Genomic DNA, 25,707 nt, shown 5'->3' with positions numbered 1-25,707 from the left:
CTATATACTGCAACTTACACAGGATCCACAGTTCACAATAGATGTCACAGCTCACCTCCTCTGAAAGCTGCATTTGACCTGCACCGATACATTGTAACAAGCACACAGCAGTGCAGCGGATCTGGAGGGAGAGGGTCATGTGGAGTTGTGTCTGGTGAGATGTGACTGCAGCTTCGGTAGAACACCAGTAATGCCGCCATCTCTACAGAGCGGTCTCGGATTATCCGCCAGTAATACCGCCATCTCTGCAGAGCGGACTCCGATAATCCGCCAGTAATGCCGCCATCTCTGCGGAGCAGACTCCGATAATCCGCCAGTAATACCGCCATCTCTGCGGAGTGGACTCCGATAATCCGCCAGTAATACCGCCATCTCTGCGGAGCAGACTCCGATAATCCGCCAGTAATACTGCCATCTCTGCAGAGCGGACTCCGATAATCCGCCAGTAATGCCGCCATCTCTGCGGAGTGGACTCCGATAATCCGCCAGTAATGCCGCCATCTCTGCGGAGCGGTTTCCGATAATCCGCCAGTAATGCCGCCATCTCTGCGGAGCGGTCTCTGATTATCTACCAGTAATGCCGCCATCTCTGCGGAGCGGTCTCAGATTATCCACCAGTATTGCCACCATCTCTGCGGAGCGGTCTCGGATTATCCGCCAGTAATGCCGCCATCTCTGCGGAGCGGTTTCCGATAATCCACCAGTAATGCCGCCATCTCTGCGCAGCGGTCTCTGATTATCTGCCAGTAATGCCGCCATCTCTGCGGAGTGGTCTCAGATTATCCGCCAGTCATGCCACTATCTCGGCGGAGCGGTCTCGGATTATCCATCAATAATGCCGCCATCTCTGCGGAGTGGACGCCGATAATCCGCCAGTATTGCCGCCATCTCTGCACAGCGGTCTCGGATCCGCCAGTAATGCCGCCATCTCTATGGAGCGGTCTCTGATTATCCGCCAGTATTGCCGCCATCTCTGCGGAGCGGACGCCGATCATCCGCCAGTAATGCCGCCATCTCTGCGCAGCAGTCTCGGATCCGCCAATAATGCCGCCATCTCTACGGAGCAGTCTCGAATTATCCGCCAGTAATGCCGCCATCTCTGCGGAGTGGACGCCGATAATCCACCAGTAATGCCGCCATCTCCGCAGAGAGGTCTCGAATTATCCGCCAGTAATGCCGCCATCTCCGCGGAGCGGTCCCGTATCATCCGCCAGTAATGCCGCCATCTCTGCGGAGCGGTCTCGGATTATCCGCCAGTTATCACCTCCCGCTCCCCGTATGACAAGTGTTGCCCGATCATCAGCATCTGGAGGACGAGTGAAGGACGCGGCTTTCTCGAGGATTTCTGTTTAGTATTCGTCTCCGTGCGGTGGAATTGGCGCGGTCTCAGTTCCTCGCACCACGGTCACATCCAATTCCTGGAATTCTTGTCGTCTCTTATTAGCAGGCAGGAAATCTGAATGTTTCGGTGGCAGCGGCTCCAGACGTCACGAGACATCATCGCGGCCGAATAAAGAGGCTCCCGCACATCAATCACAGCGGCGGGATGCGGAGTGTCACATTAGCGGAAAATGCAGAACGTCTGGCGCCTCGTCCCGCCCGGCTCTTAGGACCTGTCAATAAATGACGGCTCCGCTCCAGCGGGGTCCGAGCAATCCTGACAGTACCAGCCTGGAGCATCCGCAGCGCACGCCGCCACACGCCGGGTACCTGTACATGTAGCAGAGCTGAGCGCACACCGGGTACCTGCACATGTAGCAGAGCTGAGCATACACCGGATACCTGCACATGTAGCAGAGCTGAGCACGCAGCGGGTACCTGCACATGTAGCAGAGCTGAGCATACACCGGATACCTGCACATGTAGCAAAGCTGAGCGCGCACCGGGTACCTGCACATGTAGCAGAACTGAGCACACAGCGGGTACCTGCACATGTAGCAGAGCTGAGCGTACACCGGGTACCTGCACATGTAGCAGAGCTGAGCGTACACCGGGTACCTGCACATGTAGCAGAACTGAGCACACAGCGGGTACCTGCACATGTAGCAGAACTGAGCACGCACCGGGTACCTGCACATGTAGCAGAACTGAGCACGCACCGGGTACCTGTACATGTGGCAGAGCTGAGCACGCAGCGGGTAGCTGCACATGTAGCAGAGCTGAGCACGCAGCGGGTACTTGCACATGTAGCAGAGCTGAGCACGCAGCGGGTACTTGCACATGTAGCAGAGCTGAGCACACAGCGGGTACCTGCACATGTAGCAGAACTGAGCACGCACCGGGTACCTGCACATGTAGCAGAACTGAGCACGCACAGGGTACCTGTACATGTGGCAGAGCTGAGCACGCAGCGGGTAGCTGCACATGTAGCAGAGCTGAGCACGCAGCGGGTACTTGCACATGTAGCAGAGCTGAGCACGCAGCGGGTACTTGCACATGTAGCAGAGCTGAGCACACAGCGGGTACCTGCACATGTAGCAGAGCTGAGCACACAGTGGGTACTTGCACATGTAGCAGAGCTGAGCACGCAGCGGGTACTTGCACATGTAGCAGAGCTGAGCACACAGCGGGTACCTGCACATGTAGCAGAGCTGAGCACACAGCGGGTACCTGCACATGTAGCAGAGCTGAGCACACAGCGGGTACCTGCACATGTAGCAGAGCTGAGCATACACCGGATACCTGCACATGTAGCAGAGCTGAGCACTCAGCGGGTACCTGCACATGTAGCAGAGCTGAGCATACACCGGATACCTGCACATGTAGCAGAGCTGAGCGCGCACCGGGTACCTGCACATGTAGCAGACCTGGGCATGCACCGGGTACTTGCACATGTGGCAGAACTGAGCACACAGCGGGTACCTGCACATGTAGCAGAACTGAGCACGCACCGGGTACCTGCACATGTAGCAGAGCTGAGCGTACACCGGGTAGCTGCACATGTAGCAGAGCTGAGCGTGCATCGGGTACCTGCACATGTAGCAGAACTGAGCGCGCACCGGGTACCTGCACATGTAGCAGAGCTGAGCGTGCATCGGGTACCTGCACATGTAGCAGAACTGAGCACGCACAGGGTACCTGCACATGTAGCAGAACTGAGCACGCACAGGGTACCTGTACATGTGGCAGAGCTGAGCACGCAGCGGGTAGCTGCACATGTAGCAGAGCTGAGCACGCAGCGGGTACTTGCACATGTAGCAGAGCTGAGCACGCAGCGGGTACTTGCACATGTAGCAGAGCTGAGCACACAGCGGGTACCTGCACATGTAGCAGAACTGAGCACGCACCGGGTACCTGCACATGTAGCAGAACTGAGCACGCACAGGGTACCTGTACATGTGGCAGAGCTGAGCACGCAGCGGGTAGCTGCACATGTAGCAGAGCTGAGCACGCAGCGGGTACTTGCACATGTAGCAGAGCTGAGCACGCAGCGGGTACTTGCACATGTAGCAGAGCTGAGCACACAGCGGGTACCTGCACATGTAGCAGAGCTGAGCACACAGCGGGTACTTGCACATGTAGCAGAGCTGAGCACACAGCGGGTACTTGCACATGTAGCAGAGCTGAGCACGCAGCGGGTAGCTGTACATGTAGCAGAGCTGAGCACGCAGCGGGTACTTGCACATGTAGCAGAGCTGAGCACACAGCGGGTACCTGCACATGTAGCAGAGCTGAGCACACAGCGGGTACCTGCACATGTAGCAGAGCTGAGCACACAGCGGGTACCTGCACATGTAGCAGAGCTGAGCATACACCGGATACCTGCACATGTAGCAGAGCTGAGCACTCAGCGGGTACCTGCACATGTAGCAGAGCTGAGCATACACCGGATACCTGCACATGTAGCAGAGCTGAGCGCGCACCGGGTACCTGCACATGTAGCAGACCTGGGCATGCACCGGGTACTTGCACATGTGGCAGAACTGAGCACACAGCGGGTACCTGCACATGTAGCAGAACTGAGCACGCACCGGGTACCTGCACATGTAGCAGAGCTGAGCGTACACCGGGTAGCTGCACATGTAACAGAGCTGAGCGTGCATCGGGTACCTGCACATGTGGCAGAGCTGAGCACGCACAGGGTACCTGCACATGTAGCAGAGCTGAGCGTGCACCGGGTACCTGCACATGTAGCAGAGCTGAGCACACAGCGGGTACCTGCACATGTAGCAGAGCTGAGCAGACAGCGGGTACCTGCACATGTAGCAGAACTGAGCGTGCACCGGGTACCTGCACATGTAGCAGAGCTGAGCACGCACCGGGTACCTGCACATGTAGCAGAGCTGAGCGTACACCGGGTAGCTGCACATGTAGCAGAGCTGAGCGTGCATCGGGTACCTGCACATGTAGCAGAACTGAGCGCGCACCGGGTACCTGCACATGTAGCAGAGCTGAGCGTGCATCGGGTACCTGCACATGTAGCAGAACTGAGCACGCACAGGGTACCTGCACATGTGGCAGAGCTGAGCACGCACAGGGTACCTGCACATGTAGCAGAGCTGAGCGTGCACCGGGTACCTGCACATGTAGCAGAGCTGAGCACACAGCGGGTACCTGCACATGTAGCAGAGCTGAGCACACAGCGGGTACTTGCACATGTAGCAGAGCTGAGCGTGCACCGGGTACCTGCACATGTAGCAGAGCTGAGCACACAGCGGGTACCTGCACATGTAGCAGACCTGAGCACGCACTGCTTCCTTCTGTATAATCAGGAGGTGGACGTTACCCTCATACTCACAACTCTGCTTGCTGCCAGTGAATGGAACAATCGCTTTCAATCCTGTCCTGATAGTTTGTTACATTGTATCAGAGGTTTGCTTGGTCTGGATACACTTGTAACGAACCCTCAGCTGTGATAAGTATTAGGTATGTGGCTGTAAATGAGAATATTTCCATGAACTGACTGCAAGCAGAGATCTTACAGAATGGGGAGACATTGAATTGCAAAATGTGCTATAAAGTGAGCGCTCCTTGTCTGCTCTGGTTATTTGTTGCAATGTGTCAGCGCAGATAAATTGTATCAGTCTGACCCTCATCACAGAGGACGATCCACACTGGAGCAAACCCTCAGCTGTGATAATTAGAGGCGCTGACCCCCACTCATGACATTTTTGGGGGTTATAAGGGTATTTATTATTTCTTTCATAGTAGAACGATTATTTTTCTGAGCTCCGGAGCTCTATAGTAAATAATAACATTATACGTGCCACCACTAGGGGGAGCTGACGACACACGGGTCTCTGCAGCTCCCTCTAGTGGTGACTGCAGGTATGGATCATTTATGTCGTTGCAGAGGGTTTGGAGCTTTGTATCAGGAAGCTGTAAATTGCTCTTTACTTTGCATTTCCTTGAGGATTTCTTGAAGTGTTAGGATCTGGAAACGTTTCCCCGGATCATGAATTCCGGTAAATAACGCGTCTCGCCCCGGCACCGCCATTAGCATAAAAGCAAGAAATAAAAAGACGGCAAGAAATGGAAATCGCTCGTCCGAGCCTCTTTTATTTAATCTCGCACACAATAAAAACGCTAATTGTCTCTCCGCTGCCGCCGGGAGCAGGGGGTTGTGGGTAAATGACTGACGGCGGCGGATAAACCATTCATTACAAAGTCACACAGCAAAAAATAAAATAAAAAATCCAGGATGTTTCCATCGTGCAAATCTGATGTGGAGGAGTCACGTTTTCTTATCTTCTTCTTTCTCCATTCACCTCCAAAGGTTACAGTTTCTTCTAGACGTGTCATGAGACCTAATGGTCACCCGAGCTCCCGCTTCTAGACGTGTCATGAGACCTAATGGCCACCCGATCTCTCACTTCTAGACGTGTCATGAGACCTAATGGTCACCCGAGCTCCCGCTTCTAGACGTGTCATGAGACCTAATGGTCACCCGAGCTCCCGCTTCTAGACGTGTCATGAGACCTAATGGCCACCCGATCGCTCACTTCTAGACGTGTCATGAGACCTAATGGTCACCCGAGCTCCCGCTTCTAGACGTGTCATGAGACCTAATGGTCACCCGAGCTCCCGCTTCTAGACGTGTCATGAGACCTAATGGCCACCCGATCTCTCACTTCTAGACGTGTCATGAGACCTAATGGTCACCCGAGCTCCCTCTTCTAGACGTGTCATGAGACCTAATGGTCACCCGAGCTCCCGCTTCTAGATGCGTCATGAGACCTAATGGCCACCCGAGCTCCCACTTCTAGATGCGTCATGAGACCTAATGGCCACCCGAGCTCCCATTTCTAGACTCGTCATGAGACCTAATGGTCACCCGAGCTCCCACTTCTAGACTCGTCATGAGACCTAATGGTCACCCGAGCTCCCACTTCTAGACTCGTCATGAGACCTAATGATCACCCGAGCTGCCATTTCTAGACTCGTCATGAGACCTAATGGTCACCCGAGCTCCCACTTCTAGAAATATCATGAGACCTAATGGCCACCCGAGCTCCCATTTCTAGATGCGCCATGAGACCTAATGGCCACCAGAGCTCCCATTTCTAGATGCGCCATGAGACCTAATGGCCACCAGAGCTCCCACTTCTAGACGTGTCATGAGACCTAATGGCCACCCTATCTCCCACTTCTAGACTCGTCATGAGACCTAATGGTCACCCGAGCTCCCACTTCTAGACGTGTCATGAGACCTAATGGTCACCCGAGCTCCCACTTCTAGACTCGTCATGAGACCTAATGGTCACGCGATCTCCCACTTCTAGACTCGTCATGAGACCTAATGGTCACCCGAGCTCCCACTTTTTAGACGCGTTATGAGACCTAATGGCCACCAGAGCTCCCACAATGCACTGCTCTACAGCAGCCGGAAAGCAGCACAATGGTTGATGCAGCTTCGGCTGTGTCTGGAGGAGAAAAAGCACTAAATCCATAATATATGAGTGTATATAGCAGCCCTGTCACTGTACGCAGGACACTTGCACAGTAATGCGTCTCCTGAGGGCAGCGGCCGCCCTCTGTAATAGTGCAGGCTCATAATAGGACAGAAAGCCACCACACTCAGCCTATGGAGGAACACTGCAGACACACGGCTGATAACAGCGAGCAAAAGGAAACACGGAAGAAGGGTGTACCGTCCCTTTAAAGCAGCTGAATCTAATGTTTTTATGTTCTGAAGCATCCTATGTATCACCTCCGGCCGCACTTCAGCTTTTCCGCAGTCTTCAGCATCTCCACTTGCTGTCAGTGACTGGAAACAATGATATTCAGTGTAGACAATACAGTGTAGCAAACCCTCAGCTGTGAGACAGGTCAGTTTCTGGACTGATACACTGTAACAAACCATCTGATTTGTGTCAATCCAGAAACTGACCTGTCTCACAGCTGAGGGTTTGTTACAGCGGCGTCCAGTCTTATGCAATCTGCACTGATACATTGTAACAAACCCTCAGATCTGTATCAGGGCAGATTGAAACAGGAACATTTGCAATCGCTGACAGCAAGCAGAGGAAGTAAAGGTGGTGAAGCCTTGCAGATGTTTGGTGGGCCGGCGTCCGGAGACCCTCCGCCCGCTACGATAGGCTGATGGCCGCTCCGGGCCCCTACTTAATTCAATGCAAACCAGAAGCCAGGCGCTGTGTGGCCCCCTCGCTCGGGGGCCGGCGGGGGTCTCTTAGCTGACGCTGCAGGGGTCGTCTGTGCCCGGCCGGACCTCGGCCTCCAGCAGCAGGTTCATCACGGCTTTGGTCAGGTAGCTGCAGGTCCCTCTCTTGCCCAGCGGGGGAGTGTTGTAGAAGGCGGACATGTCCTCCTGGGGAGAGAGCGCACAATTACAGGCGGGATCGCGCCCAACCACCGCTGCGGGTGCACCGACGGCAACTAACACACCGCACCGACGGCGACTAACACACCGCACCGACGGCGACTAACACACCGCACCGACCGCGACTAACACACCGCACCCACAGCGACTAACACACCGCACCGACTGCGACTAACACACCGCACCCACAGCGACTAACACACCGCACCGACTGCGACTAACACACCGCACCCACAGCGACTAACACACCGCACCCGAAGCGACCAACACACCGGACCGGCAGCGACTAACACACCGCACCGGCAGCGACTAACACACCGCAGCGACTAACACACCGCAGCGACTAACACACCGCAGCGACTAACACACCGCAGCGACTAACACACTGCAGCGACTAACACACCGCAGCGACTAACACACCGCAGCGACTAACACACCGCAGCGACTAACACACCGCACCGACTAACACACCGCACCGACTAACACACCGCACCGACTAACACACCGCACCGACTAACACACCGCACCGACTAACACACCGCACCGACTAACACACCGCACCGACTAACACACCGCACCGACTAACACACCGCACCGACTAACACACCGCACTGACAGCGACTAACACACCGGACCCATCAATTACTTTCCATTTCCAATATCTCTGCAGTGGTCAGTGAATAAAAACAACGAGCACCGAATACGCCTCATTCACTGACTGCAAGCAGAGATAGGGAAGGATATGACACAAATATGAAAGAAACCAGTCTGCAGCTTAATTCCTGGGGCTGGAGCCACCCGCGGGATCCAGGGCCCCTCACCTGCTTCTCGGCTCCTTGCAGGCGGTTCTGGTCCCGCTGGAAGTCGCTGAAGGCCTCCGTCACCAGCCGGTCCAGATCCACCTTCTCCTGAAACTCAAACTCGGGGTTCCTCTCCAGGATGACGGAGACGATCATCAGGAGCTGCGGAGAGGTCGGGACGTGTCACTACGATGGGGACCCCCACGACGGACGCTCGCGCCCCAGTAATGGAGGCCATAGGACCCGTTACCTCCACGATGATCTGGCGGTATTCGGGCTGGGAGATGTTCTGCAGCATGTCCTCCACCAGCAGAGAGAAGTTCATCTCATACATCGTCATGTCCGACAGGGTGGGTTGCTGTGTGCGAGAGTAAGGGTTAAATGCTGGGGGGACAGAGGACGGGATATCGGGAGGATCACAGGGGATATCCTTCCCCATATCCACAGCGCTGATATCCAGATACTGCACTATGATTGCGGTGTGTAATGTCACGTGAATCCCCCCCTCATATACCGGACGGGAGGACGCCGCCAGGCTCACACCTGAGGGAGGAACTTCCCGGACACCATGATCCCGCTGGGCGTCCTCTCCAGGATCTGCCACACGCGGTCGTAGAATCCGGCGGGATTTCTGTTCAGAGAACCGTCAATCTGCCTGCGGTTCAGCCAGCACCTGCACAGACCGCAGAAGGGAAACCATCAGCAATATGGCCACAGAGGGCAGCCCTAGGCCCTACCCCTGAAGGACTTCTCTACCAGGAGGACGGCCCCTACCCCAGAGGACGGTCCATATCCCCAGAGGACGGACCCCACCCCAGAGGACGGACCCCACCCCAGAGGACGGACCCTACTCCCAGAGGACGGCCCCTACCCCAGAGGACGGCCCCACCCCAGAGGACGGACCCCACCCCAGAGGACGGACCCCACCCCAGAGGACGGACCCTACCCCAGAGGACGGACCCTACCCCAGAGGACGGCCCCCACCCCAGAGGACGGCCCCTACCCCAGAGGACGGCCCCCACCCCAGATGACGGACCCTACTCCCAGAGGACGGCCCCTACCCCCAGAGGACGGACCCTACCCCAGAGGACGGCCCCTACCCCAGAGGACGGACCCCACCCCAGAGGACGGCCCCTACCCCAGAGGACGGCCCCTACCCCCAGAGGATGGTCCATATCCCCAGAGGATGGCCCCTACCCCAGAGGACGGTCCATATCCCCAGAGGACGGTCCATATCCCCAGAGGACGGTCCATATCCCCAGAGGACGGTCCATATCCCCAGAGGACGGTCCATATCCCCAGAGGACGGTCCATATCCCCAGAGGACGGTCCATATCCCCAGAGGACGGACCCTACCCCCAGAGGACGGACCCTACCCCCAGAGGACGGACCCTACCCCCAGAGGACGGACCCTACCCCAGAGGACGGACCCTACCCCAGAGGACGGTCCATATCCCCAGAGGACGGTCCATATCCCCAGAGGACGGTCCATATCCCCAGAGGACGGTCCATATCCCCAGAGGACGGTCCATATCACCAGAGGACTGCCCCCACCCCAGAGGACGGCCCCTACCCCAGAGGACGGCCCCTACCCCAAAGGACGGCCCCTACCCCAGAGGACGGCCCCTACCCCAGAGGACGGCCCCTACCCCAGAGGACGGCCCCTACCCCAGAGGACGGCCCCTACCCCAGAGGACGGCCCCTACCCCAGAGGAAGGCTCTCACCTTCCGGACTGCTGCGGCTGCAGGATACAGAGCAGGAGCTGCTTGATCTCGCTGGGTGACAGCTGGTAGATGTCCTCTTCTGGCTGCTCCCCGCTGCGGATCTTCAGCTCGTATCTCATGGCGTGAATGATCCATCTGTGATAAAAAAAAGTCAGACATTTTTTTTCCATAGGGCCTCATTTTCGGGGCTGCACACCCGCGGGGCCTCATGTTCGGCGCTGCACACCCGCGGGGCCTCATTTTTGGTGCTGCACACCCGCGGGGCCTCATTTTCGGGGCTGCACACCCGCGGGGCCTCATGTTCGGCGCTGCACACCCGCGGGGTCTCATTTTCGGCACTACACACCCGCGGGGCCTCATTTTCGGCACTACACACCCGCGGGGCCTCATTTTCGGCGCTACACACCCGCGGGGCCTCATTTTTGGTGCTGCACACCCGCGGGGCCTCATTTTCGGGGCTGCACACCCGCGGGGCCTCATTTTCGGGGCTGCACACCCGCGGGGCCTCATTTTCGGCGCTGCACACCCGCGGAGCCTCATTTTCGGCGCTGCACACCCGCGGAGCCTCATTTTTGGCGCTGCACACCCGCGGGGCCTCATTTTCGGCATAATGAAAAGCTTCCACTGTCCTTTGTCTCGATTCCTCGTGGTCTGTAAGATCTCTGCTTGCTGTTATACACTCGGTGATGGGGGCAATCCCCCGCTGGCTGGTGAACCGGGACGGCAGAGCGCGGGGGAGGGTGGAGGTACAAGGTAGTGGATTTCCCTAATCCTTCAAGTCCCCGTATAAACCTATAAACGTCGCACCCGCGGATTTACGTTTAATTAATGAACCCGCGTAAGACGATTACCGCTGCCGGTGTCTGAGCCGCGGCCGCCGCTAATTACATCCACCAGGAGCAACAAAGGAAGGAGAAAGCGGATTTCATTTCTATTCTAAGCAGAAGTGGCGCGGGCGCGAGTACACAGAATATACAGATTAGCGCCCACCGCTCGTATCCGCGTCTGTGATGGGGAATCAGGACGGGGAACTGGATCACAAAATAACTGGAGCAGCTGCACCAAAGATGGAGGCCGTGACTGAGGAGACATGTCATTCACTGACTGCAAGCAGAGATCTTACCCTGGGGAGCGACGCTGGGGAATGTATCGTTACACTGGTGACTGCTCTCAGAGATGGAGAGTGGTCCTGCTGGGATTGGGGTCAGTCGGGGGCAGGGTGGTGACGCTGGGATTGGGGTCAGTCGGGGGCAGAATGGTCCCTCTGGGATTGGGGGTCAGTCGGAGGCAGGGTGGTGACGCTGGGATTGGGGGTCATTGGGGGGCTAGGTGGTCCCTCTGGGATTGGGGGTCAGTCGGGGGCAGGGTGGTCATACTGGGATTGGGGGTCAGTCGGAGGCAGGGTGGACACACTGGGATTGGGGGTCAGTCGGAGGCAGGGTGGACACGCTGGGATTGGGGGTCAGTCGGGGGCAGGGTGGTCATACTGGGATTGGGGGTCAGTCGGGGGCAGGGTGGTCATACTGGGATTGGGGGTCAGTCGGAGGCAGGGTGGACACACTGGGATTGGGGGTCAGTCGGAGGCAGGGTGGACACACTGGGATTGGGGGTCAGTCGGAGGCAGGGTGGACACGCTGGGATTGGGGGTCAGTCGGAGGCAGGGTGGACACGCTGGGATTGGGGTCAGTCGGAGGCAGGGTGGACACGCTGGGATTGGGGGTCAGTCGGAGGCAGGGTGGACACGCTGGGATTGGGGTCAGTCGGGGGCAGGGTGGTCATGCTGGCATTGGGGGGGGGTCAGTCGGGGGCAGGGTGGTCACGCTGGGATTTGGGGTCAGTTGGGGGCAGGGTGGTTACGCAGGGATTGGGGGTCACTTGGAAGCAGGGTGGTCACGCTGGGATGTGGGGGGGTCAGTCGGGGGCAGGGTGGTCACGCTCGGATTTGGGGTCAGTCGGGGGCAGGGTGGTCACGCTGGGATGTGGGGGGGGGTCAGTCGGGGGCGCTGTACTCACCCCACGCGTATCTTCAGCATCCCGCTGAACAGCTGTGGCGTGTTGGAGATGATCCACCCGATGTGGATGACCAGCTCCTGCTGCAGCACGGCCTCGCGCTCGTCCCCCCCGCTGCACTTGCTGTAGATGATGTCCTTTATCACCCCGGGGGACAGGGGGTTGGAGATCACCGCCTCCTCGTGCCCGAAGACGCCGAGAGTCACCTGAGACGAAACAGAGGCACAGTCATGGCGGGCGCAGATCGGGGAGAGGCGCCACTGATCAGAGGGACCCGGCGGCAATACACAGAGCACCGCTGATCAGAGGGACCCGGCGGCAATACACAGAGCACCGCTGATCAGAGGGACCCGGAGGCAATACACAGAGCACCGCTGATCAGAGGGACCCGGCGGCAATACACAGAGCACCGCTGATCAGAGGGACCCGGCGGCAATACACAGAGCACCGCTGATCAGAAAGTCCCGGCGGCAATACACAGAGCACCGCTGATCAGAGGGTCCCGGCGGCAATACACAGAGCACCGCTGATCAGAGGGACCCGGAGGCAATACACAGAGCACCGCTGATCAGAGGGACCCGGCGGCAATACACACAGCACCGCTGATCAGAAAGTCCCGGCGGCAATACACAGAGCACCGCTGATCAGAGGGACCCGGCGGCAATACACAGAGCACCGCTGATCAGAGGGACCCGGCGGCAATACACAGAGCACCGCTGATCAGAAAGTCCCGGCGGCAATACACAGAGCACCGCTGATCAGAGGGTCCCGGCGGCAATACACAGAGCACCGCTGATCAGAGGGACCCGGAGGCAATACACAGAGCACCGCTGATCAGAGGGACCCGGCAGCAATACACAGAGATACCACTGATCAGAGGGGCCCGGCGGCAATACACAGAGCACCGCTGATCAGAGGGACCCGGCAGTAATACACAGAGCACCGCTGATCGGAGGGACCCGGCGGCAATACACAGAGCACCGCTGATCAGAGGGGCCCGGCGGCAATACACAGAGCACCGCTGATCAGAGGGTCCCGGCGGCAATACACAGAGCACCGCTGATCAGAGGGACCCGGCGGCAATACACACAGCACCGCTGATCAGAAAGTCCCGGCGGCAATACACAGAGCACCGCTGATCAGAGGGACCCGGCAGCAATACACAGAGATACCACTGATCAGAGGGGCCCGGCGGCAATACACAGAGCACCGCTGATCAGAGGGACCCGGCAGTAATACACAGAGCACCGCTGATCAGAGGGACCCGGCAGTAATACACAGAGCACCGCTGATCAGAGGGGCCCGGCGGCAATACACAGAGCACCGCTGATCAGAGGGGCCCGGCGGCAATACACAGAGCACCGCTGATCAGAGGGGCCCGGCGGCCATGCACAGAGACGCCGCTGATCAGAGGGGCCCGGCGGCCATGCACAGACACGCCGCTGATCAGAGGGGCCCGGCGGCCATGCACAGACACGCCGCTGATCAGAGGGGCCCGGCGGCCAGGCACAGACACGCCGCTGATCAGAGGGGCCCGGCGGCCATGCACAGACACGCCGCTGATCAGAGTGGCCCGGCGGCCATGCACAGACACGCCGCTGATCAGAGGGGCCCGGCGGCCATGCACAGACACGCCGCTGATCAGAGTGGCCCGGCGGCCATGCACGGAGACGCCGCTGATCAGAGGGGCCCGGCGGCCATGCACAGACACGCCGCTGATCAGAGGGACCCGGCGGCAATACACAGAGCACCGCTGATCAGAGGGGCCCGGCAGTAATACACAGAGCACCGCTGATCAGAGGGGCCCGGCGGCCATGCACAGACGCCGCTGATCAGAGGGGCCCGACGGCAATACACAGAGCACCGCTGATCAGAGGGGCCCGGCGGCCATGCACAGAGATACCACTGATCAGAGGGGCCCGGCGGCAATACACAGAGCACCGCTGATCAGAGTGGCCCGGCGGCCATGCACAGAGATGCCGCTGATCAGAGGGGCCGTTGCTTGTTGCCGGCGGTAAGTGCAGAAATTCCCAGATTTTGAGATTGCAGACAGACCCCCAGCCGCGGATTAGTCTGTTAGCCGCACCATGAAGCAGAGTCCGGTCATTTCGAATATAGATTGTGATTCCGCTCCGCACCATTTCCCAGAATCCTGCTTGCTGTCAGTGAATGGAAACTTCTCACATCTGAGTATTTGCTACAGTTGTCTCCGGTCTACACGATCCTCCATAGAGGGATATGTCACCTCATCTGCCTGGATGCAACTGTAACAGATTCTCAGCTGTGAGAGATATCTGGAAAATCTTAGCTGAGGTTTGTTTTAACGCACACCCGGCTTCCCTCACCCTCCCCGGGTCCACAGGTCGCAGCCCTGGACCCGGGGAGGGTGAGGAAAGCACAGGTTTTCTTTTTTTTCAACAATCATCAGCCGGAGGCACACCTTTCAGGAATCCATGATACCCCATTATGTCTGGGCAGGCTTTCAGCAATTTTTTGGGGGACGTAAGATTGTTCCCTCCATTCACTGACCGGAAGCAGAGATCTCAAAATAACAAACCTGTGTATGAGGAGGCAGAGGGGCATTGTGGGACGGTCAGGGGTCTAATGTGTGGGACCCCCAGGATGATAACGGTCTGAACCAGGGGACCAAATGTTTGCACTATAAGGGGGTCCCAGAGACTGGATGAAGAGATGACCCTTGCAGGCTGCTCTCCGCTGAGGTTGTCGGGGTCCCTGGACCACCCTCGGATTAGTCTACCCCAATAAGCAGCCATTTTGACCCCAGTATATCTATAGGACCCCGGGGCACCAAGGATTAATGCCCCCCAGCCCCTAATACCGCAGGATCCGACAATCACACAGGGTTAGGATTGGATACATACGAGTGTGCAGGAGATGCTGGTGGTTGTAGTACTCACCTGCTTGCCCTGTACTAATGCGTTAGTGATGGACGGGGCGAGGCTGTCCACTATTTTACCTAATAGACTGGCAGCGAGGCGCACAACAGACCTGCAAGCAGAAAACAGAGCAGTGCCATCCACCGGCCGCACATGCACACAGCCCGCGCCCGCACTTCCCCTTTAAGTCCCTATTTGCATATTATATGAGAAGCGGCAGGTGATTCGTCAACTGCTAACGAGGAAACAATATTAACAGAATCAATCAAATGTTACGACCCGCAGAAGCCGTCACTGCAGAGGCGCGCGGGGAGGGGGGTCCCTATATCTGCCCGCAGGACACATGGGGGAGGGGGTCCCTATATCTGCCCGCAGGACACATGGGGGAGGGGGGTCCCTATATCTGCCCGCAGGACACATGGGGGAGGGGTCCCTATATCTGCCCGCAGGAGACATGGGGGAGGGGGTCCCTATATCTGCCCGCAGGACACATGGGGGAGGGGTCCCTATATCTGCCCGCAGGACACATGGCGGAGGGGGTCCCTATATCTACCCACAGGACACATGGGGGAGGGGTCCCTATATCTGCCCGCAGGACACATGGGGGAGGGGGTCCCTATATCTCCCCGCAGGACACATGGGGGAGGGGGTCCCTATATCTGCCCGCAGGACACATGGGGGAGGGGGTCCCTATATCTGCCCGCAGGACACATGGGGGAGGGGGTCCCTATATCTGCCCGCAGGACACATGGGGGAGGGGGTCCCTATATCTGCCCGCAGGACACATGGGGGAGGGGGGTCCCTATATCTGCCCGCAGGACACATGGGGGAGGGGGTCCCTATATCTGCCCGCAGAACACATGGGGGAGGGGGTCCCTATATCTGGCAGCAGAACGGCCCTGTGTATAGCCCTGGGGTACCACAAGTCCCAGGCTGCCCCCTTACATCAGGTCTAACCAACTCCTCTGATCCCACTGTGTCTTCTACTCTGGTCACATTCAGAGCTGTAATCGGAATTCTGCTGACAACCATATACATACCAGGAGCTTCTCTGAATTCCCATAATGCAATGCGGTTTTTGGGAGTACGAATGAACCCCCCCCCCCACATTCCCCACAATGCAGCGCGTCTGTGCACAAAGGTGTTGGAGCTGAATTATGAATGCAGCTCTGGGTGTGACAGAATACCAGGTAAAGCTAAACAGTGACATATACAGTCTAGTTCCCCCGCAGGCGGCTGGTTTACGGCCCCACACCCTCAATGTGGTCTCCTATTGGCTACCACTGGGGGGCGATCTACAGCGAGAGCTTACTGCCCCCTAGTGGTGGAGCAGAGGCTTTGCCGCCAGGGTCTGCCCCTTGACGGACCAGTCGGCCGTGTTCTCCGCTGCTGCGCACGATCCTCTGTCATGTGCCCGGACTAATTAGCCACCGTCCTGACACACGGCCGGATTCTGCAGACGTCGGGTCGGGGTCTCGCGGGTCGTCCGGGGCGCTGACATCTAATTGGTCTTCTGAGATAATTTCCCTCCTTGGGTTTCCGCTGCAGAGCTCCATGTAATGAGGATAACGAGCGTCAGGCGGTGGCGGGTGATGCGGTGTCAGGGCGCTGCTAATAGCCGATAATGGCGCTCGTAGTCCGGGCCGCGGAGGAAAACGCGTTTCTGGCTGCGGCACCAGCAATAGCGGTAAAGCGACTAATGACTGTATAACATTGGTCTGCGGATGTAACAGAGCCGGGTTTGTCATCTGGCACTAGCTCCTGATCCCCAGACACTGGAAGAGCTGCTGATACTATACAGATGTAGCAGAGCCGGGTTTGTCATCTGGCACTAGCTCCTGATCCCCAGACACTGGAAGAGCTGCTGAAACTATACAGAGGTAGCAGAGCCGGGTTTGTCATCTGGCACTAGCTCCTGATCCCCAGACACTGGAAGAGCTGCTGATACTATACAGAGGTAGCAGAGCCGGGTTTGTCATCTGGCACTAGCTCCTGATCCCCAGACACTGGAAGAGCTGCTGATACTATACAGAGGTAGCAGAGCCGGGTTTGTCATCTGGCACTAGCTCCTGATCCCCAGACACTGGAAGAGCTGCCGATACTATACAGAGGTAGCAGAGCCGGGTTTGTCATCTGGCACTAGCTCCTGATCCCCAGACACTGGAAGAGCTGCTGATACTATACAGATGTAGCAGAGCCGGGTTTGTCATCTGGCACTAGCTCCTGATCCCCAGACACTGGAAGAGCTGCTGATACTATACAGAGGTAGCAGAGCCGGGTTTGTCATCTGGCACTAGCTCCTGATCCCCAGACACTGGAAGAGCTGCTGATACTATACAGATGTAGCAGAGCCGGGTTTGTCATCTGGCACTAGCTCCTGATCCCGGACACTGGAAGAGCTGCTGATACTATACAGAGGTAGCAGAGCCGGGTTTGTCATCTGGCACTAGCTCCTGATCCCCAGACACTGGAAGAGCTGCTGATACTATACAGAGGTAGCAGAGCCGGGTTTGTCATCTGGCACTAGCTCCTGATCCCCAGACACTGGAAGAGCTGCTGATACTATACAGATGTAGCAGAGCCGGGTTTGTCATCTGGCACTAGCTCCTGATCCCGGACACTGGAAGAGCTGCTGATACTATACAGAGGTAGCAGAGCCGGGTTTGTCATCTGGCACTAGGCTCCTGATCCCCAGACACTGGAAGAGCTGCTGATACTATACAGAGGTAGCAGAGCCGGGTTTGTCATCTGGCACTAGCTCCTGATCCCCAGACACTGGAAGAGCTGCTGATACTATACAGAGGTAGCAGAGCCGGGTTTGTCATCTGGCACTAGCTCCTGATCCCCAGACACTGGAAGAGCTGCTGATACTATACAGAGGTAGCAGAGCCGGGTTTGTCATCTGGCACTAGCTCCTGATCCCCAGACACTGGAAGAGCTGCTGATACTATACAGAGGTAGCAGAGCCGGGTTTGTCATCTGGCACTAGCTCCTGATCCCCAGACACTGGAAGAGCTGCTGATACTATACAGATGTAGCAGAGCCGGGTTTGTCATCTGGCACTAGCTCCTGATCCCGGACACTAGAAGAGCTGCTGATACTATACAGATGTAGCAGAGCCGGGTTTGTCATCTGGCACTAGCTCCTGATCCCGGGACAATGGAAGAGCTGCTGATACTATACAGATGTAGCAGAGTCAAATGTTCAGTCTGCGGTCACACCAGCAGTGGTTTTACATGGGACTGCCAGTACAGAAGCTCCTTTTGGCTCTGCTACATCTGCTCATTACCCTCCCCGGGGCGGCGGTTGCCTCTCTTCTCCGGCCGCGGTATCGGAGGTGATGGGTTAGTTCATGCCGGTTAATCCAAAACGCGTGCAGAATTATTCAGCAAAGCAATCCATCATGGCCGCTCCCGAAAAAGCCGACAGCGCGGGCGGCTTTTTACCTGCTTCCCGTGCACTACGAGCGTGGTGATGTGTGTCGCCATAGACGAGGCCACCCTCTGCGTGAAGGCGGCGGTGTAACGGACCACAAACCTGCGTGACAACAGATAACAATGGCGGTGAAGGAGGGGGCGGGGGATGGGCGGTCACGTCTTCTACTCTAGTCACAGCCAGAGCTGCGGTCACAAGCGGGAGGGGACCTCGGCGGCACCATGTACCCGCCGGGTGACGCAGCTGTGCATGTGACTAGGTTCAGGCCTGCTGCTGCCAGACCCCTGCAGAGCATCGCTCCCCGCCTTTTGTAAATAGGGACCAGAAAAACGATGAGGACCCCTGCAGAGCATCGCTCCCGCCTCCCATTAATAGAGACCAGCAAAACGGTGAGGACCCCTGCAGAGCATCACTCCCGCCTCCCATTAATAGAGACCAGCAAAACGGTGAGGACCCCTGCAGAGCATCACTCCCTCCTCCCATTAATAGAGACCAGCAAAACGGTGAGGACCCCTGCAGAGCATCACTCCCCGCCTTCTGTAAATAGGGACCAGCAAAGTGCTGACGAGTCACCAAGACAATGGAGGGTGAAACGATGAGGACCCCTGCAGAGCATCACTCCCTGCTTCCCATTAATAGAGACCAGCAAAACGATGAGGACCACTGCAGAGCATCACTCCCCGCCTTCTGTAAATAGGGACCAGCAAAGTGCTGACGAGTCATCAAGACAATGGAGGGTGAAACGATGAGGACCCCTGCAGAGCATCACTGCCTCCGCCAATTAATAGAGACCAGCAAAACGATGAGGACCCCTGCAGAGCATCGCTCCCCGCCTTCTGTAAATAGGGACCAGCAAAGTGCTGACGAGTTACCAGGACAATGGAGGGTGAAAAAATGAGGACCCCTGCAGAGCATCGCTCCCGCCTCCCATTAACAGAGACCAGCAAAACGAAGAGGACCCCTGCAGAGCATCGCTCCCGCCTCCCATTAACAGAGACCAGCAAAACGAAGAGGACCCCTGCAGAGCATCGCTCCCGCCTCCCATTAACAGAGACCAGCAAAACGATGAGGACCCCTGCAGAGCATCGCTCCCTCCACCCGTAAAGAGACCAGCAAAACGATGAGGACCCCTGCAGAGCATCGCTCCCGCCTCCCATTAACAGGGACCAGCAAAACGATGAGGACCCCTGCAGAGCATCGCTCCCTCCTCCCATTAATAGAGACCAGAAAAATGGTGAGGACCCCTGCAGAGCATCACTCCCTCCTCCCATTAACAGAGACCAGCAAAACGGTGAGGACCCCTGCAGAGCATCGCTCCCTCCTCCCATTAACAGAGACCAGCAAAACGGTGAGGACCCCTGCAGAGCATCGCTCCCTCCACCCGTAAAAAGAGACCAGCAAAACGATGAGGACCCCTGCAGAGCATCACTCCCTCCTCCCATTAATAGAGACCAGCAAAACGGTGAGGACCCCTGCAGAGCATCACTTCCTCCTCCCATTAATAGAGACCAGCAAAACGGTGAGGACCCCTGCAGAGCATCACTCCCCGCCTTCTGTAAATAGGGACCAGCAAAGTGCTGACGAGTCACCAAGACAATGGAGGGTGAAACGATGAGGACCCCTGCAGAGCATCACTCCCTGCTTCCCATTAATAGAGACCAGCAAAACGATGAGGACCACTGCAGAGCATCGCTCCCCGCCTTCTGTAAATAGGGACCAGCAAAGTGCTGACGAGTCATCAAGACAATGGAGGGTGAAACGATGAGGACCCCTGCAGAGCATCACTGCCTCCGCCAATTAATAGAGACCAGCAAAACGATGAGGACCCCTGCAGAGCATCGCTCCCCGCCTTCTGTAAATAGGGACCAGCAAAGTGCTGACGAGTTACCAGGACAATGGAGGGTGAAAAAATGAGGACCCCTGCAGAGCATCGCTCCCGCCTCCCATTAACAGAGACCAGCAAAACGATGAGGACCCCTGCAGAGCATCGCTCCCGCCTCCCATTAACAGAGACCAGCAAAACGAAGAGGACCCCTGCAGAGCATCGCTCCCGCCTCCCATTAACAGAGACCAGCAAAACGATGAGGACCCCTGCAGAGCATCGCTCCCTCCACCCGTAAAGAGACCAGCAAAACGATGAGGACCCCTGCAGAGCATCGCTCCCGCCTCCCATTAACAGAGACCAGCAAAACGGTGAGGACCCCTGCAGAGCATCGCTCCCTCCACCCGTAAAAAGAGACCAGCAAAACGATGAGGACCCCTGCAGAGCATCACTCCCTCCTCCCATTAATAGAGACCAGCAAAACGGTGAGGACCCCTGCAGAGCATCACTTCCTCCTCCCATTAACAGAGACCAGCAAAACGATGAGGACCCCTGCAGAGCATCACTCCCTCCTCCCATTAACAGAGACCAGCAAAACGGTGAGGACCCCTGCAGAGCATCACTCCCTCCTCCCATTAATAGAGACCAGCAAAACGATGAGGACCCCTGCAGAGCATCACTCCCGCCTCCCATTAACAGAGACCAGCAAAACGGTGAGGACCCCTGCAGAGCATCACTCCCTCCACCAGTAAAAAGAGACCAGTAAAGGGTTGACCAGTCACCAAGACAATGGAGGGTGAAACGATGAGGACCCTGGTAACGGCTCCGCGGTGCCCCCCGTTCTCAGGATCAGCAGTGACTGAAGTGATGTTAGAGGAGGGGTCCATGTACCGCACCATGCGGGGGGTCCGGAGTTAGGATGGAGTATAGCAGGATTATAGTGCAGTAGTGCGAATGATGGGGAGAAGCGGGGGGTTACTGGTGACACCGCCGACCCCGATACAGGAGGATGTCCCCGGCACAGAGCACATTTACTCACATATCCCTACTGACCTCACTGGTTATGCTCCAGTCACCCCCAAAGCTGTGTACAGACTCTGGGGTAACAGACCACCGTCACACAAGAGCTTATAGCAGACGTCTGACCGAGCGGCACAGACACGGAGCTGCAGCTCTGGAGGTGACTGGACCCTGCCGTAATCAGACCTGGCACCTCTGTAGCCCCCCCGAGCAGACCCCGGACTCACCACAGCTTATTGCTGCCGGCCTTCCTATAGATCCGCTCCATGAAGTCGGACACCGTCCCTGCCGAAATAAGAAGAAACGATTACCCCCGGTGTGAGGCGCGCGGAGGAGGCGGAGGACACCGGAGAACTTTTGGTTATTTGGCGGACTGGGCCTTTAAACCTTTCTGAATCCCAAAAATTGGATGGATGTTCAGTCCCTGTGGACCCAGAGAGCCCGGAGGGGTGCGTCTGGCGGTAGAATGATCGGGGCCCCCCGCCAGTTTAGTATTTCTCGTATTAGCGTCTAATTTCCCGTTCCCGGCCGTCCCCGAGGACGATTCTACCTCTTAATTAGCGGCTCAGGCTCATTACTAGTCGCACTTGCAGGGATCTCGCAGGTTTTCACCGTTTAATTGCTCTAAAGCCAAAAACACAAAATTAAAAAAAAAAAAAAAAATACCCAGGCGGAGCCGACGTCTCCCGATGTAATGGGAATATTAACCCCTGCTCTCTGGGAGGGCTCGCTAACGAGGCAAACAATTCCCTAATATCTGGGAAAGCTGGGTGGCAACAAGCGATATGGCGGTAAATACAGTCGCTACGAGGGGGGCCCCAAATAAACACCCCACTCCATATTAGCAGCTTTCCCGGGATCCTGACTTACAGATCTGCTTTATTAATGTGGAATATTGTAATATGGGATTATTACTTAAGATCCTGGGAAAGCTGGGTGACCACTATATGCGCAATATATATATATATATATATATATATATATATATATATATATATATATATATATATATATATATATATATATATATAGATAGATATAAAAATATTATATATATATAACTATAAATATATATATATATATATATATATATATATAAAAATATATATATATAAAAATATATATATATTATATTTACATATTAATATTTATTTACATTTATTTATTTTTTTATTTATATAAAACATTTATATTTTTTTATTATATTTTTATTTATATAAAACATATTTACATATAAATATGTTTTATATAAATATATTTTATATAAAAATAAATATATATATATATATATATATATATATATATATAAATATATATAAATATTATATATATGTATATATAAAATAAAATATATATAATTATTATATAATAATTACCCTTATTAATTATTTATTATATTATTATTAATTATTAATATAATAACCCTAATAATTATAATATATAAAAATATATATATCTATATATATCTATATATCTATATCTCTGTGCGGCCGCTCACCTTCCTTCGTGATAAAGTTGGGCCCTTCCCTCTTCATCAGGACGCTGATCAGGATGGCCTGAGAGGCGAGGCAGGTGCAGTCCTACGGGGAGAGGCGATGAAGGGGTTAGCGGCTGCTACCTGCGAGCAATGCCGGGGCCGGACGGCGGCTCGGGGACTCACGTTCAGCTTCTGCAGGACCTCGTAGGTGGGCCGCTGCTTCCACTCCGCGATGTTGATCTCCGGCTGCTTATCGCGGTCGGCGATCGGGATGCTGGACTGCCGGTTCACTTTGGAGTGTTTCGGCACCTCCAGCTCCTCGAAGCTGTGGAACTCCGGGATCCTGAGGAACGGGCGAGAGGAAGGGTTAGAGGGTCCGAGAGCGACCGGCGAGGGGGTGACCGATCCGACGGACTGCGGGCGACTTACACTTCAGACTCACTGATCCTCAGGAAATCCAGCTGCTCAACCATCGCTCCAGATATCAGCGTCTGCAAGAAGAATCACAATCAGTGACCACAGTGGATCCCCCTATCCAGCAGCCTCGGTCCAAAAACGAGCACACGGCGGCCCCCGGTCCAACAAAGAGCAGACAGCTGCCCCTGGTCCAAAAACGAGGCGGCGGACCCTGGTCCAAAAACGAGCAGGCGGCGGCCCCCGGTGCACAAAAGAGCAGGCGGCGGCCCCCGGTGCACAAAAGAGCAGGCGGCGGCCCCGGGTGCACAAAAGAGCAGGCGGCGGCCCCCGGTGCACAAAAGAGCAGGCGGCACCCCCCCGGTCCAAAAACAAGAAGCCAGCGGTCCCCAGTCCAAAAACAAGCAGGCGACTGCCCCTCTTCCACAAAAGAGCAGGCAGCGGCCCCCAGTCCACAAAAGACCAGGCGGCGGTCTCCGTCCAAAAACGAGCAGTAGCCCCCAATGCTTTGTCTAGACACTGAGTGATTGGCTCGAATTGGCACCACGCTGCATAGGAAGCTGGAAAATGGCAGAATTGTGATCGCAGCTCTGGCTGTAACCAGAGTAAAAAGTAAAAGTCAATATAATCACACGAAAAGCGATCACATGACCCTGTTGGGGGCGCAGTCCGGGGGTGACCTTCAACGTTCATGGGTACTTTTTCCGCCCTGCACCCCCTGCAGTTTACGGCAGTGGAAAAATAAAACTTAGATTCTTTCCTTCTAAGGAGCAGAAAACTGAATTACTTGGCAAAGTGTCCGCGACTGAGGAGGTAAATCACGGAATTGGCGGCCACTGAAGAGAATTTTAGAAATGTTCAATTATTTTAATGGTTCCTTAAAGCTCAGTCATTAATTTAAGTGGGGTGTGCGGAGGACGGGGAGGCGAGGGTGACGGGGGAGGGAAGGAGCTGGGGGTGTGCGGAGGACGGGGAGGCGAGGGTGACGGGGGAGGGAAGGAGCTGGGGGTGTGCGGAGGACGGGGAGGGAAGGAGCTGTGGGTGTGCGGAGGACGGGGAGGCGAGGGTGACAGGGGAGGGAAGGAGCTGGGGGTGTGCGGAGGACGGGGAGGCGAGGGTGACGAGAGAGGTAAGGAGCTGGGGGTGTGCGGAGGACGGGGAGGCGAGGGTGACGAGAGAGAGGTAAGGAGCTGGGGGTGTGCGGAGGACGGGGAGGCGAGGGTGACGAGAGAGGTAAGGAGCTGGGGGTGTGCGGAGGACGGGGAGGCGAGGGTGACGAGAGAGGTAAGGAGCTGGGGGTGTGCGGAGGACGGGGAGGCGAGGGTGACGAGAGAGGTAAGGAGCTGGGGGTGTGCGGAGGACGGGGAGGCGAGGGTGACGGGAGAGGGAAGGAGCTGGGGGTGTGCTGAGGACGGGAAACGGGGAAGCAAGGGTGACGGGGGAGGGAAGGAGCTGGGGGTGTGCGGAGGACGGGGAGGCGAGGGTGACGAGAGAGGTAAGGAGCTGGGGGTGTGCGGAGGACGGGGAGGCGAGGGTGACGGGGGAGGGAAGGAGCTGGGGGTGTGCGGAGGACGGGGAGGCGAAGGTGACGAGGAGAGGGAAGGAGCTGGGGGTGTGCGGAGGACGGGGAGGCGAGGGTGACGAGGAGAGGGAAGGAGCTGGGGGTGTGCGGAGGACGGGGAGGCGAGGGTGACGAGGAGAGGGAAGGAGCTGGGGGTGTGCGGAGGACGGTGAGGCGAGGGTGACGGGGGGAGGGAAGGACGAGTTGGAAAAACAAAAAATCCTAAAGAAACGTTGCCCCTCCATTACCCGACATGTAGCAGAGCCCAGCGCGCGTCGCCCCCGACAGGAAACCAACATATAAAACAAATTAAAAATTTAGCCAAATTTCTTTTTGTGTTTTCGGGCACGGAGGGAATCGGGGGAGGGAATCGGGGGAGGGAATCGGGGGAGGGAATCGCCGGCGTGCGCCCGTCACTTACATGAAGAGTTTGGAGCAATTCGCAGGTTGTATAAATAAGTAAACAGAGCTAAAAGCGCAATGATTGTAGAGCCGCCGGAACACAAACCCCTCAATTATTCAGCCTCCGCTCCGGAGCTGCGCTCCTCTGCCTCCGGACGGATGTAGCAGAGCTGAGCATGTCGTCTGTGGTCGCTTACCTGCAGCCTGTCCACGTGCACCTTTACGCCTGCCACGTTCCCATTCTTAAAGGAGGCGAGCATGTCCAGGATGGGGTTAAACCGGCTCCCCCTGAGAGAAGGAAGGGGGGCGCAGAGGTTACAGAGGCCGCAGCGTGTGTACCGACCCTATAGATCCGGGACCATAC

The 25,707-nt window shown here is 56.3% G+C and overlaps 1 protein-coding gene across 1 annotated transcript in view; it reads right to left on the bottom strand.

The window, feature by feature from the left end:
• Positions 1-5,470: 5,470 nt before the first annotated feature.
• PHKB (phosphorylase kinase regulatory subunit beta) overlaps positions 5,471-25,707 on the bottom strand; it is a 117,667-nt gene continuing 97,430 nt past the window's right edge. The window contains exons 12-23 of the mRNA XM_075325442.1: positions 25,541-25,631; positions 23,396-23,457; positions 23,150-23,309; positions 22,988-23,069; positions 21,717-21,774; positions 15,234-15,324; positions 12,319-12,521; positions 10,306-10,440; positions 9,124-9,253; positions 8,831-8,938; positions 8,602-8,742; positions 5,471-7,768 (exon numbers count right to left, since the gene is read on the bottom strand). Coding sequence (XP_075181557.1) covers positions 7,631-7,768; positions 8,602-8,742; positions 8,831-8,938; positions 9,124-9,253; positions 10,306-10,440; positions 12,319-12,521; positions 15,234-15,324; positions 21,717-21,774; positions 22,988-23,069; positions 23,150-23,309; positions 23,396-23,457; positions 25,541-25,631 — 1,399 coding nt within the window. The 3' untranslated portion in view covers positions 5,471-7,630. The remainder of the gene's footprint in view (positions 7,769-8,601; positions 8,743-8,830; positions 8,939-9,123; positions 9,254-10,305; positions 10,441-12,318; positions 12,522-15,233; positions 15,325-21,716; positions 21,775-22,987; positions 23,070-23,149; positions 23,310-23,395; positions 23,458-25,540; positions 25,632-25,707) is intronic.

Source organism: Anomaloglossus baeobatrachus, chromosome 10, assembly GCF_048569485.1.
Source record: "Anomaloglossus baeobatrachus isolate aAnoBae1 chromosome 10, aAnoBae1.hap1, whole genome shotgun sequence".
NCBI classification, from domain to species: domain Eukaryota; kingdom Metazoa; phylum Chordata; class Amphibia; order Anura; family Aromobatidae; genus Anomaloglossus; species Anomaloglossus baeobatrachus.
Note: the sequence above shows the minus strand (reverse complement) of the source record. Positions and strands in the feature narration are given on the sequence as shown.